The 13,990-nt window shown below is 39.4% G+C and overlaps 1 protein-coding gene across 1 annotated transcript; it reads right to left on the reverse strand.

Annotated features, from left to right (window-relative positions):
* Window positions 1–2,376: 2,376 nt before the first annotated feature.
* Window positions 2,377–8,329, reverse strand: FGF19 (fibroblast growth factor 19). Its single transcript, XM_084630537.1, has 3 exons — window positions 7,982–8,329; window positions 7,573–7,676; window positions 2,377–3,972 (listed from the first exon to the last, which is right to left on the reverse strand). The coding sequence occupies exons 1-3, from the start codon at window positions 8,214–8,216 to the stop codon at window positions 3,640–3,642; spliced, it is 672 nt and encodes a 223-aa protein (XP_084486663.1). The 5' UTR covers window positions 8,217–8,329; the 3' UTR covers window positions 2,377–3,639.
* Between the last annotated feature and the right edge of the window lie 5,661 nt (window positions 8,330–13,990).

The raw sequence follows: 13,990 nt of genomic DNA on the forward strand, positions 1-13,990 counted from the left end.
GCAGCCAGGCTTAGTCAGTGATTGGATGGGAAACCTCCAGCAAAAAATTAAGTGCTACAGAAAGGGGTGTTGATGATTCAGTTTCTGGTATTCTTCTCTATGAGTAAATACTGACCATGCTGTTACAATAAGAGATGTTGTACTGCTGGTGTGAGATGTAAAACCAAAGCTGTCAGCACATGGAGTCAGTAAGATCTCAGAATACTTTTCACAAATGTAAGGATGCTAACCTCTGTGCGCTAGCCAAATATCATCTGAGTAGTTACATTCTGTCTACCTGAAATTCCAGGTGTAATTTTAATTAGATAATGTATCCAATTCAGTCAGATCTCAAGTGTTGTTTATAGCCTCAGTTCTTGCAGCCAAGGATTAACCTATCTGATCCCATCACCCACACATTTATTCTCAAAGTTACAGTCCTAATCAGACCTCCTTTTATTCACGGTGTAGCCCATGAGATCTTTCCTCACATTAAATGTGCTCTTGGATCCATTTTTTGAACCCCTCTCTGAAGGGTCACTATATTTCTTGACAATTGTCAGCTTTCTAATAGCTGCAACACCTCTCCTAAACTATTGCATAGGGCTGGTCAAAAATTCTCCATCAAAATTGTTTTTTGATAAAAATTTGGGTTTTTGACTAAACAATTTTTTTGTGAAGTATCTGCTTTCCACAGAAAATTTTGAATTTTTGTTGAGAAACTGACCACTCAAAATCCCCCCCAAATTGTGCTAAATTAAACATGAAAAGCTGGATGATATCTTCCATGATGCACTATGGCCAGGGGACTAAGGTGGCTCAGCAAGAGAGGAGACCGTGGGGCACCATGGAGTTGTAGTTTACCCCAGAAACTCAGTTCATAGAGGAGAGTGGGGACCTGAGGAATCTGAACTACAATTCATATGAGCTACTGTGACAGATTTTCCAAATTGAAATGTTCAGTTTTTAATTTCTTGCTGGAAAGTTAAAAATTTCTCCAGAAAAATAACCCCTTTTCTGCCTCGGTCTATTGTTGGGTAGTGTTGTAGTTTTCCTAGAAAAGGCAGAACACTCCTCCCCAGAGGTGCCTGCATTTCACAGGCGGATGAAGTATTCTTTATATGTTAATACATAAATCTATTTGTAAAGTTTATAGAATGGTTTGGGGGTCTTTGGATGAAAATCACTACATACATTTTATTCACTGTCATTTCATGTCTGTTTTAAAGGCACAGATGCTACAGTGCACAGACTAGAATAGCCTTCATCCATGCTGGGAGTTTTGTCAAATGACAGCCATCAGTGGCCAGAAACCAAAGCAGCTGCATCTGTGCAACTCCTTTGTGCATACCTGCTATTTGAACCTGTGCAGTTTACCCCTGCATGAAACCAAGTGGTTCAAATCACAGCTTATACCAGTTTTGCCTGTCTACAATAAGGATTTCCAGCAGGGCAATTGCTCCAGTATGTGGCTGCTGGAAGAAAGGCAAATTATCAGTGTACACAGGTCCCTAAATTATTTATGGAAAGCTACTGCACACTTTTCAACAGTTTAGAAAGGATTTAAGGACACTACTGCAAAATTAAAGCAGACAGGGCTTTATAAAAAATGCCCCTGAATCCATGCTCATGGGCATTTTTCTTTCTTTTCCTCATAAAAGGAATACAGAATTTAAATTAGAGCTTCAGTAAGATGTTATGCCAGAGAACCAGAACTTGGGGCCTGACCCACTGAAGTCAATGGGAATTATGACTTCAGTGTATCCCAGGGTCAGCCACTTAGTGAACAATCTCCTGGACTTTTCCCATAAGTACAGAATTTCCCCTCGTTTTAAAATTGTATCTGGCCTGCCTTGCTTCTGTAAACTGTGTTAATCAGATTACATTTAATGTGCAACAGAGACATTGTTGACATCCTGAAAGCAGCACTCTAATCCTGCCTGAACAGATTCCATTTCTAGCTCTGTCACTCACTGCATGAGTTTGGCCAAGTTGCTTCGTTTCTCTGTGCCTCAGTTTCTTCATCTACAAAATGGGGATAATAACACTTACCTACCTTACAAGGCTGCAGTGAAACTTAATCCAATACCATTTGTAAAGCTCTTTGAAGTCTTTGAGTAAAAGGTGCCACATAATTATTGAAACAGAGTCAGTTAGATTTTATGTTGGAGATGATTTTTTTAATTACAAATTTACACACTAAATTACTGACATCACAGAAAATTTTAAAAAAAGTTATATTTTCCTTACGATTTCATGATTACAAAACTTCACAAAATTTGTTAAAACTAAAAAAACCTTCATGAGTACATAAATATAATTTTGAGTATAAATAACAGTAACAAAATAAACAGATGTATGTATTCAATAAATTAATTATAAATATTGCATTGGTAATGAAGTGCTAGGTCAAGAAAATACTAACATTTCCAGTACAGTTTTCTGTATAGAAATACCTATTATAAATGAAACTTTGGAAATGGGTAATTTTCCTGGACCCCTTGTCTCACATTCCTTTTGTTGTTATTCTCTTGCTCGAATGCTAACATAGGAGAACAGGACTGAAAGTATCATATATACATTATGGGCCATATACTACCGAGAATCACTCCACCACATATCAAAGGCAGTATTTGACCAATTCTGCAACATTGAAGTCAATGGGTGCAGGATCAGGCTTATATGGCCTCGAAAGAACTGCTGATGCTTTAAGGAAAAATATAAAAACATACTTGGAAGCCATTTGACCTATACAACATTTATTTTCTGTCTTTTCCTTCAATTGCTATGGATATTTACATATAACAGGACCTTTATGACCTGAAAGTTAATCTGTTTCTACTGCTTGTTCCCTACCTGATTAACATAATTATGGATTCTGTACGATCCTCAATCCATACATAGAATTCCCACTAACATTAATGAGAATTCTACCTCAGACCAAGGATATTAATACAGGTCCCAAAGAATTCATCAGCAAACATAGGTAAGCCCATAAAGAATCAAAGATCCAGTGTTCCAGCGTGAGCCCTTAGCAATAATCAAAGAAGGGAAGAAAATGTGTAATATACAAGCAGAATTATTTCTCAATGCAATGTTTAAAATGGAAAGTTGTCCCAGAGTATCAGCAGCAGTTTTTTAAGAGATAGTTTTAACCCTAGTTCCCAGGGTAATGTTTGTTAGGTTTTGTAATCATGTTTTATTACAAATGTTTGTCTTTGAAAAGCTATGAACTGAAGAGGTCATTAACCTCCCTGTGAATGAAAAGCTTTTGCTGCATTTGCTCCTATCAGCACGAATCCGAAGTGAGCATAAGTAGTAATAAAGTGGTGGAGAAAAATGTTAGTGATCTTATCACCCCAGCCATCACCAGATGGAAGGAATTTCTGCATGTTGTGTATTTTTGTCAGAGGTGAACCAGTTAAGTAGCTATTTAGATTTTTTTTCCCCCAAATGTGATGTGAAAACATGAATAGGTGGTTCTTAGAATGTAGCCTTAGAATGGTGCTACTACCTTACAAGTTTAGTACATTGCAAGAACAATGCTACCACCATACCTTAAAAGTTTACATATTCTACATATTACTACTGGAAAAGCTAAATAATATCCTGGTTCTGGTAATGTTTCTTAAAAACCATATTTAAAGTCAGGAGCATTAGTTATTTCTGAAAGCTGGGGCTCTTCACTGGAGATATTTTAGAGGTGATTCCAAAGGGGTCCATGCTGTCAGTTTCAAGAGGTGAAGAGAATAGATCTGATTCAAAAGTATGACTGTAATCACCATATTCCACAAAATCCATTGATTCTACAGGCACAGTGTTGATCATAGGTAAGAAGTGAGACAATGGAAGAAAGTCTTTCCCTTTGAATTGTTGTCTTTGTTTGGCACTACTTAAAGACACAGAGACTCCATATTTCTTTGATTTATATACATTGTAGCCGTCTGGGCGTATCTCCTCTTCAAAGGAGCAATCTTCTGTAGAATACCTGAGCTGAACAGTAAGGAGTGAAGACAATTACAGATATGTCTATGACACTTATCAGATATGATATAAATCTTGTATGTGCTTGACCCTGCTCTCCTTGATATGAGAGAGATTCAAGCCCTCCGTATTATGCACAGAATTCATAACAATCTATGAGGTCATTAAAAAGTCAACATAGTCCTGATCCACACTCCCTTGAAGTCACTGGGAGTCTTTCCATTATCCTCAGTGATCTTTATTCCATCTATTACCACACAGTTGCTACAGACTGCCCTATTATGATTTTAGGGGAAAACTTTGGTAATCTCTGGTAGATATCTCAGTTTTATAAATTTTGATGAATGCTGATGTTTTAATTGCAACCACGATAGCTAAGGGCTCAATCCAGCAGTCCTAATGCATACAAAACTCAATTTGAATCCCACAGGAGATTTGCCTGTGTAAGGGCTTCAAGAATCAGGTCTGCAGAAAGGTATTTTTATAATAGACTGGTTTTAAAATAAAGAAAATTAATAAATAAAAAACAACAATAAAAAAGGGCAAACTGCAAGTTTTTTCTTGTCATTTTATTAAAGTTTCTAAAAATGTATTAGTACAGTATCTCTTTCTCATCAGGCATTAAATTATCAAACAGTTCTACTGTAACACCAATAAAGATTCTATATAGGATAATATATTTTATAACCTGCCTAGCAATTTGTAGAATTAATCTTAGACATAGTTTATATGTAGATATGGTTGAGATTTTGTATGTTGAGATTTTGTGTTATCTCAGACTTTTCCAGATCCTTTAAGTAATCACTATTTTCCTTACAACTCTGGTGTTATTTCTGGCTCAGTCATTCGAGGTGACTGAACTCTGGGCCAATAAAGGAGAATTGCTGGTTATGTCTAGGTCTTTGATGATAAAAACAAACAAACAAAGTGTTCCCCAATGAACTCTCTACCTGTCAAAATATAACCCAGAGCACATTTGACTTCTTTTTTTTTCAGTTGTAAAAAATCAAACTATGTTAAATACCATCAACAATGTAGAATAGACTGTTGTGTTTGCTATGGTCACCTTTTAAAAGTACTTTTAATGTTGAAGGAATAAATTTAAAAAAAAACAACTTGCTTTTCTCACCGATTAAGACTTGCAATATTTATCAGTCTGGACATCACACATTTTGAATGAATGTATATCAGGGCCAGATTGTGAACACTTTACTTCTACAGGTGACCAAATTAGTCACACAAGTAGTCTCACTGAAGTTAATAGAACTACTCCTGGAGTAAGGTTCTACTAGTCAATGCCTGAATTAAGGTATCACCTTGTAACCCACAGTAGATCATGCTTTTATACCTTCCGGTCCATCCCAGCACACCACCTCCCAACTCATGCTGAGTAGTACATTTCCCCATTCACTTTCAGAGTAAGGTACTAACCAAAATGAGTAAGGGGAAGAGTACAAATATCCCCTTGGGTCCTGCACAGGCTACTAGGATGGTGGGTCTAGGTGCAGAGGACTCAGAAGACATTATGCATCAATTCCTTCCCTGCATCACTCTGGAGTAGGTGGGTTAGGAGTGGCTAGCACATTTTAACCAGTGTGGGAGTCCATAATTTGCTGTTGGCATAGGCCAGTAGTAAATGACTTCCTCTTCCATCCCTCAATATACATATACACACACAAGGCATATGGAGCAGAGTGGAAACAGGGAAAGGATAGTGCATCTCAGAAGACAAATTTTCTCTGGGCCAAATTCTGCTCACCTTACTTATGTGAGCATTATTAGGGAAGTCAATGGGACTTCTCATGAGAGTAAGACATACAGGATTTGGTCCAGTACATATACAGGAGTTTGAATGGCAGTTATGGCTAATAACTGTCAAACACGTACCTATTCAGAATATCAATTAATGTAATGAAGTATTGCTATAGTTCAATGAACAGTTACAAATTAAGGGCTGCTCATTTTTTTCCTCAAAGACTATTACAATAATGCACAGTGCAACAACTAAGAGCCTGCAGCTAGGGAAATCAATGGGAAATCTCCCACTGACTTCAGTGGAAGAAGGATCCTATCTATAGTTATCAGTCACTGAGTATTTCAGTTTGGACATGCAATAAAAACTTCCAACTGACACTTTCCATATATGGTGGTCTGAGCCCAAAACCAGATCACCTCCCTCACCTTTTCAGTTTATTGAAGGTCTGACTTTAGATAATAAAAGCAAGGAAATTCAGACTTGAAAGGCAAATTCTGCCCTAGATACTCAAGTAAAAATCCTATTCGGCCTGATCCTTTTCTCATTAAAGTTCATGGATGTTTTGCCATTGGGCCCACTTCTTCTCCAGTTGAAATCAGCGGAAGTTTTGCTAAGGAAAGTAGGATCAAGCCTTACATTTGCATTCTGGGGAAAATGCACCTCCCACCCATGAAACTCAGGTAGCTACAATGGAGTTACATGGAATGAATTTGGACCTTTCTCATTAACTCATGCCTTTGAGTAGGTATTGCAGGGGTCTCTCAAGAGCAGGACCGTATTTCTGATGTATCTAGCTGATATGCTGAAAAACCTAGGCAAAAAGGCATGAGTTAACAACACCATGTCAGAGAATCACTATAGTCCTCAGGCTCCCATAACCCTACAGGTGCATTGTTGATCACAAGTAAGAAGTGAGACAGTGGGAGAGAGTCCTTTCCTTTGAATTCTTGTTTCTGTTTGGCATGACTTAAAGAGATAGCAACCCCATATTTCTTTGATCTATACATATGGTAGCCATCTGGGTGTATCTCCTCTTCGAAGGAGCAATCTTCTGCAGAATACCTAAGCTGAACAGTAAGAAGATAATTACAAATATGCCTGTATCATTTACATTCCAATGCAATGAACATGTTTTAGTTTGATTGCAGATAAATAGCCACATCTCAAATAGGCTGTTTATAGTAGACATTATTGGGTCCTCTCTTCTATGTTAACTAAAAGTGGATAGAAAATTGGAAGGGGGGAAATGCAACAAAGAATGAAAATGGCCGATTGCCCTCCTTATTTTTATTTGTTTTAGAAATTCCGGAAAGTTGCTTTCTCATTTGACACTAAACTTAAATTTCTACTAATAAACATTACAGTTTAATGACACTAATAGTGACAAAAAGTAAACAGCTCAGAGTTCTGTCTACATTTTATCAACTCTCTATAGTAAGAGAACTCAACCATTTAATCTTACACATTATTTTAGGTTAGGGGGCTCTGAGACCTATTAAAATGAAAGCTTACAGCAAACGCACACTTTCTATTTATTTTGCCCAGTGTTATTAGTGTTACTGCCCAGTGTCATAGCCACAAACTGTCTCGTTATACATTTTGATTTCCTTGCTCCTTCGCTGAAGTCAGACCCTTCATGAGCTGCTTGGTGGTAGAGCAAAGATGTGATCGGTTCAAGTTGTTTTATCTGGACGCTTCCAGATAAAATCATAACAAGCCCTGCACCCGGGTTTTCCAATACGATAACAAGCCCTGCGAGCGCATGCAACCATCCCCGCATTTGCTATGGACTTTCCCATGCCGATTCAGTGCCGGCCCCCTGATCAGCTCAGCCTCCCTTGCCTGTAACTTACAAGTCCATGCAGCTTCCCGTCTTCTTCCATGCAGAGGTACCGGGAACTGTGGACGCCCTTGATCGCCACCGTGCGAACTGCCACAGCCCTGATTTCCAGCAGACCTATGCAGCAAAACCAAAACAGCGTTCAGATGAGGGGGGGAGAGGATCGCCGTCTGCAAGCCACACACCCCGTCACCCCACCGCCTCTCAGGGCTACATTTCGCAGGTAATCGGAGGTGAAACTCGTCCTGTTCCCTTCACAAAGGAGCCCTTACTGTCAGGTACCCAAGCACACGCTTGCCTGTTTCCAGTGCTATGGGAGAATGCAGCCTCAGAAGCTCACTAAGGGAATTCAGGGCGTGGGGCTCCCATTCCTTTAGCCGAGATCCCGTTCATGAGCAAGACCGCAGCTTTCCTATACTTACTGCGGGGGCTCTGAATGCTGGTGCCATCCACTTTGCCATCACTGTTGATCCTCAGGAAGTAACTGAACAGACCGTGTTTGCTGGCTGTGTATAGGTGCCTTAATCTAATAGGTTCCCCCCAGCCATAGTTCACATGTGGCCCTGCATCAGAGAAAGGCAGAGATCTGACGACCATTGCAAAGCAGAGTCCAAGCAGAGCCAGGGACGTGTACGGTTTGCACAGGCTCCTCCACATCTTTTCCAGGTTATTTCAATTGCAAGAGGACTCCAGGCACAGACCCCCCGCCACGCATACAGAGGCGCAAGTGCCACTAAAGAAAAGGCAGTGGCTTGGTGCTTTTTGAGCTAAATGCTTCGGGGATGTAGTAAATGCAGAGCCAATCCCCCTGCCTTTTTATAGGTCTCTGTTATCAGCCCAATCGATACGGCTAATTCCAATTCCAATATAGAGACTATTTCATAGAAGGAGTTAGTCAGATCAGTCACAACTCCCCCGCCCCCCAAGTATTGATTGGATGACATCATTTCACAGGGGACACCCTAGGGTGTTGTTCCCACCCCCCCCTCCTTCTCTCTTTCCTAAAAGCTTTATACAGAAATCTCTCTCTTATTTGGAGTCTAGCATTTCTTATGCCTAGCAAAGCACAAATGTGTATTTGGGTGCAAACACGTACATACCGGTGCAAAACTACGCAACGTGGGATCGGCACTGTCAATGCAAGGACTGGCACTGAAGTGGGAAACCAAGAAAGACGGTTTTCAGTCTGTGAGGGACAACTTCAGAGTCCGAAATGTTCTCTTGCCCACACAGTGCCCGCGTTTTAGAGTTGGGGGAGGGGGACAGATGTGGTTGTGTATAAATCAAAATCAATCAATCAATCATAAATGAAGGTAACCCTAGGGACATCTTTTGTGGCCAAGGGCAGGAGTCATATACATGACAAGAACGATTTGATTAAAGATCACAATGCCCTAATTTACCCATGAAAGCTCAAATTCTTTGTTAAAGTCAATCAGCTGTTTGGGAGGGATCTAACGCCCACTTCCCCCAGTATTTCCCTTTCAAAGAGAAAGTTAAAGTCCTTGAAAAAAGGGGGGGGGGTTCAGTGTTAAAGATACAGTATTAAATATATTAATACTAAGCAAAACATTAAATGTGAAGAAGGCTCCCCTTAGTTTCTGACACTACGACAACACCTTTCCGCCTTCATATATATACTACTTCCCCATATCTCCCTATTCAGTACCATGGCTCTGAGATACTGCAGAATAGGTGAAAGATAATCTTTTCCCAACTTCCCTGGTGAACATTACGCCAGAGAAGAGACTGAGGAGGATGTGACCTAACGTTATCTCACTTAGCACGCACCTTTATAATTACTCACCCTTTGTTCCAGAGGCAGGTGCAGATGGAAAAGTATGCAAACCATCCAGACTCGAGATGAATAATAATAATAAAAATCTGCAAAGCAAGGGTCAACTCCACAGCCCATCAGCCGCCCAGCCAGGATTACCTGCAGTTACCAGCTAATCTTCCCACCTCCTGTTACATTTGACCGGGAATGAGATGCTGCAGATCAGGGAAATAATATTAATGTAACACTTATTATTTCCAATTTGTGGGTAGCCCAGCTCTGGATTCCAACCATACAGCAAAAGGAAGCCAAACCAACAGAAGAAGAAAACACCCTGTAATGTTTTTCCCCTGGAGGAGAAATACTAACAAAGAGATGGAAGCACTCTCCACCTGCTTTCCCCAGAAGCACGTTGCGGCCATAGATTATCTGAGACATAACAATAGCGTTCATAGTTGATAACGTCAAGCATGCAAGTAATTCATTTCACACTCACTCCCAATCAAGTAGAAGCAAGATGAGTCACTGAGGAATACTCAGCAGCATTGCAGTTGGTGGCTGATGAACAGGGGGCTCAGTTCCCATTCTTTTATGGGAAATGTCCCGAATATGCAACCTTTAATGGAGAGTGCTTGTGCGGGACAGGAAGCCAGTTTTTGACCTAGGTATGGTCCACAATTAAGTGCCACCTGTCAGGCAATATACAAATCACGTGCATTGGACTTTACTATCTGTACGTCATTCTCTATTTGGCCACTAGATGGAGCTTAAAACCTTAAATCTCAGTTCTCTCCCACACACTTCCCTGTTAGGGGTAAATCTGGGGGTGAAATCTTGACTCCACTGAAGTCAATGGGAGTTTTGCCATTTAACCCATAGTTTTTAAATACTATGTTATGTTACTGAGATGGAGCTGTTTTGTGTTATCCTGGTTATAAGGTTAGCAAAAGAAAATAAATAAAAATATATGTAGTAAAACTGTATTATCCCCACACATCTCTGGGCCCCCAAATTAAAATAAATCCTCTAATATTTTGCCATAAATGATATTTCAGATAGCTACAGGAAATGGAGAATAAAGTTGTGTGAGGCCTTGATCATCTGTGGAGGAACTCTATGTACTACCATTCAAATCTCCACACCTGTTCTTAAAACAGCCTCCTTCTTCCTCTATACCAAATACCACCTCACTCTCCTCCTTTGAGTCCCTCCTAAAAAATCACTTATTTCAGCTTGAGGTTCACTACTAACTGTGGCACAAGCAGTTGGGTCACTATTATTACTATGTTTTCTGTGTTCTGCTTATTTAATGTCTCGGAGTCTAGGCTCTGCAGAAAGCAGCTTCCATTTTGTGAAGTGGAGCAGATGTAGCAGGTTACAGAGAAGATACACAAACACTGTGCTCTGTCATGGAGTCTTCACGTTTGTGTTTTCTTATGTAATTAACCTGAAAGAATATGATTGCTCTTTGTATATGGAAAAACATATCACTAATTAGGGGTGATGTTGCTTTTTAAAATTTTATCTGTGCTTTACTGTTCATTTGAGGTTTTGGGGCTTTTTTTATTATACTTTGTAGGTTGCTGCTAATTTTCTTTTGTTCATGTTTATTGCACTTTTAAATAATTACAAGGGGTGCCTACAGTGTAAGATAGGTGCCCATAGGATTTTAGAACCCTAACTAACAAATAAACATCTTTTCCCAACCACAAGATACATTTAAAAATACAAATAAAAATAAAAGACAGACAATCCCCTCTGAAACTACACAGTGCCAGCCAACTCAAATAATGCAATATGTATATCTTTTGTTACTTTCCTACCTCCATCCCTCTGTCTGTACACATCCAGCACCATCCTACCAACTCTTACTCCAGGGAATAACTTTACTCAGAAAATAAGTCTTATTTAGTTCAATTAAACTACTTATGTACATAAAATTATTCACATGAATATAGTTTTGCAGGCTCATGCCCTTATGCCTGCGTCCTGCAAACACTAATTCACATGATTAATTTTACTACTGTGAATAGCTCACAGAAGTAAAATTGCATAAGTGTTTGAATCATCTGGGCCTTAGATTGTATGGTTGGCAGAGCATGAATCTTGTCTTCTTATATTTGACCCAGATTTTCAAAAGTGACCAGTGATGTGGGGTGCCTCAATTTTTGGGTGCTTAACTTGAAAAGGAGCTGAATTTTCAGGGCATGGTTACCCAGTAATTTCTGATAATCAGTCACTCCTGCAAGATATCTCCAGCTGGGCACCCAAAAACTCAGACACCCCAAATCATTAGTCTCTTTTGAAAATATTGGTCTGTAAAGCACTTTACAGCTTTACAGCACTATGGAAATAATAAATAGTAACAAGGAGTAGGAGATCCTCATTTTCTTGTCTACTGATTCTGCAACATCATTACACTACTGCTACAAAGGCAGTTCACAGCTCAGCAACCTTGGGCCCCACAGCAGTTGTGCATGTTACTCATCCTGGCTACATGTGCATATTTCAAGGAATAGAGCACCTCTCACATAAAGAGGGTACACACTGAAATGAATCGGAGAGCGGGTTTTTCAGCTATTTGGTATGCATTTCAATAAACTGGAATGAAATAATAATAATGATACTAATATGGCATTTTCCATCTGAGGAGCTCAAAATGCTTTTCAAACATTAATGAATCAATGCTCACAACTCACCTATGAATTCGGTAAGTATTAATATCCCCATTTAAAGATCAGGAAACTGAGGCACAGAGAAGTAAAGGAATTTGCCCAAAGTCACATTACAAGTCAGTGTTATAGCTGACTAAAAGCCATTATCATTCAACAGCTGTTAAGAGGCCTGTGTGAAATTAGTTGATTAATTATTCATTATTATTATTATTATTTATTTTATTATTATTTCGGCTGGAATTTAAGTATCCAACTCCCACTGAAATTCAGTTCCAATGGGAGCTGGGGCATTTGACTCCCTTAGGCTGGTTTGAAAATCTCAGTGATGATGTATATTGGCCGATCTGGCTCCATCATGAGATCTTTAATGACATGAAAATCAAAAAACAATCCTACAAGAAGTAGAAACTGTTAAGGAGAAGGAGTACAAACTAATAACACAAGCATGTGGGAACAAAATCAGAAAGGCTAAGGGTATGTCTTCACTAGCAGTGTTAAAGTGCTGCCATGGTAGCGTTTTAACATGGCTGTCCAGTCGTGGCACCAGCGCTGGGAGAGAGCTCCATGAGGGGAGTAGCTCCCAGCACTGGTGCACTGTCTACACCGCCACTTTACAGCACTGAAACTTACAGCGCTCGGGGGTGTGTGTGTGTGTTTTTTCACACTCCTGAGTGAGAAAGTTGCAGCGCTGTAAAGTGCCAGTGTAGACAAGCCCTAAGGCACAAAATGAGTTATGCCTAGCAAGGACATAAAAGACAATAAGAAGAGGTTTTTAAAATACATTAGGAGCAAGAGAAAGACAAAAGAAAGTGTAGATCCTTTATTTAGCAGGGAAGGAGAGCTAATAACTGATGATATCAAGAAAGCTGAGGTGTTTAATCCTATTTTGCTTCAGTCTTCACTGCACAAGTTAATGGTGACCAGATATGCCACATAATTAATTTTAACAAGGGGGAAGAATGCAAGCCAAAATAGGGAAAGAACAGATGAAAGACTATTTAGATAAGTTAGATGTATTCAAATCAGTTGGCCTTGATGAAATTTATCAAAGGGTACTTAAAGAACTAGCTGAAGCAATTTGGAACTGTTAGCAATTATCTTGGAGAACCCATGGAGGATGGGTGAAGTCCCAGATGACTGGAGAAGGGCAAACATAGTACCTATCATTAAAAAAGGAAATAAAAAGGATGCAGAGAATTATAGATCAGTCAGCCTAACTTCAGTACCTGGAAAGATACTGGAACTAATTATTAAACGATCAGTTTGTAAGCATTTGCAGGATAATAGGATTATAAGGAATAGCCAGCATATGTTTGTCAAAAAAAAAAAAAATTATGCCAAACCAACATAATTTCCTTCTTTGACAGGGTTACTGGCCTAGTGGATGGAGGGAACTAGTAGACTTGATATATCTTGATTTTAGCATAACTTTTGACACAGTCCCACCTGACACTCTCATAAGCAAAGTAGTGAAATGTGGTCTAGATTAAATTACTATAAAGTGGGTGTACAACTGGTTTGACAGACTGTACTCAAAGAGTAGTTATCAATGGCTTTCTGTCAAACTGGGAGGGAGTATCTAGTGGGGTCCCACAAGAGTCAGAGAAGTACTTTGCATTTGTCCTTATTGAATTACATCCTATTTACTTTAGACCATTTCTCCAGTTTGTTCAGATCATTTTGAATTTTAATCCTATCCTCCACAGCACTTGCAACCCCTCCCAGTTTGGTATCGTCCACAAACATTATAATTGTACTCTCTAGCTATTATCTAAATAATTGATGATGATATTGAACATAACCGGACCCAGAACGGATCCCAGCAGAATGCCACTTGATGTGCTCTTCTAGTTTTACTGTGAACCACTGATAACTACTCTCTGGGAACAGATTTCCAACCAGTTTTGAACCCACCTTATAGTAGCGCCTTCTAGGTTGCATTTCCCTAGTTTGTTTATGAGAAGGTCATGCAACTTTAG

Source organism: Lepidochelys olivacea (genome assembly GCF_965140295.1).
Source record: "Lepidochelys olivacea isolate rLepOli2 genome assembly, chromosome: 6".
Taxonomy (NCBI): Eukaryota; Metazoa; Chordata; order Testudines; family Cheloniidae; genus Lepidochelys; species Lepidochelys olivacea.

Coding starts and splice junctions, on each gene's coding strand:
- FGF19 (XM_084630537.1), bottom strand. CDS start 8,216: ATGTGGAGGAGCCTGTGCAAACCGTACACGTCCCTGGCTCTGCTTGGA. Junction 7,677..7,981: donor CAGCATTCAGAGCCCCCGCA/GTAAGTATAGGA, acceptor TTTGCTGCATAG/GTCTGCTGGAAATCAGGGCT. Junction 3,973..7,572: donor ACGGGAAGCTGCATGGACTT/GTAAGTTACAGG, acceptor CTTACTGTTCAG/CTCAGGTATTCTACAGAAGA.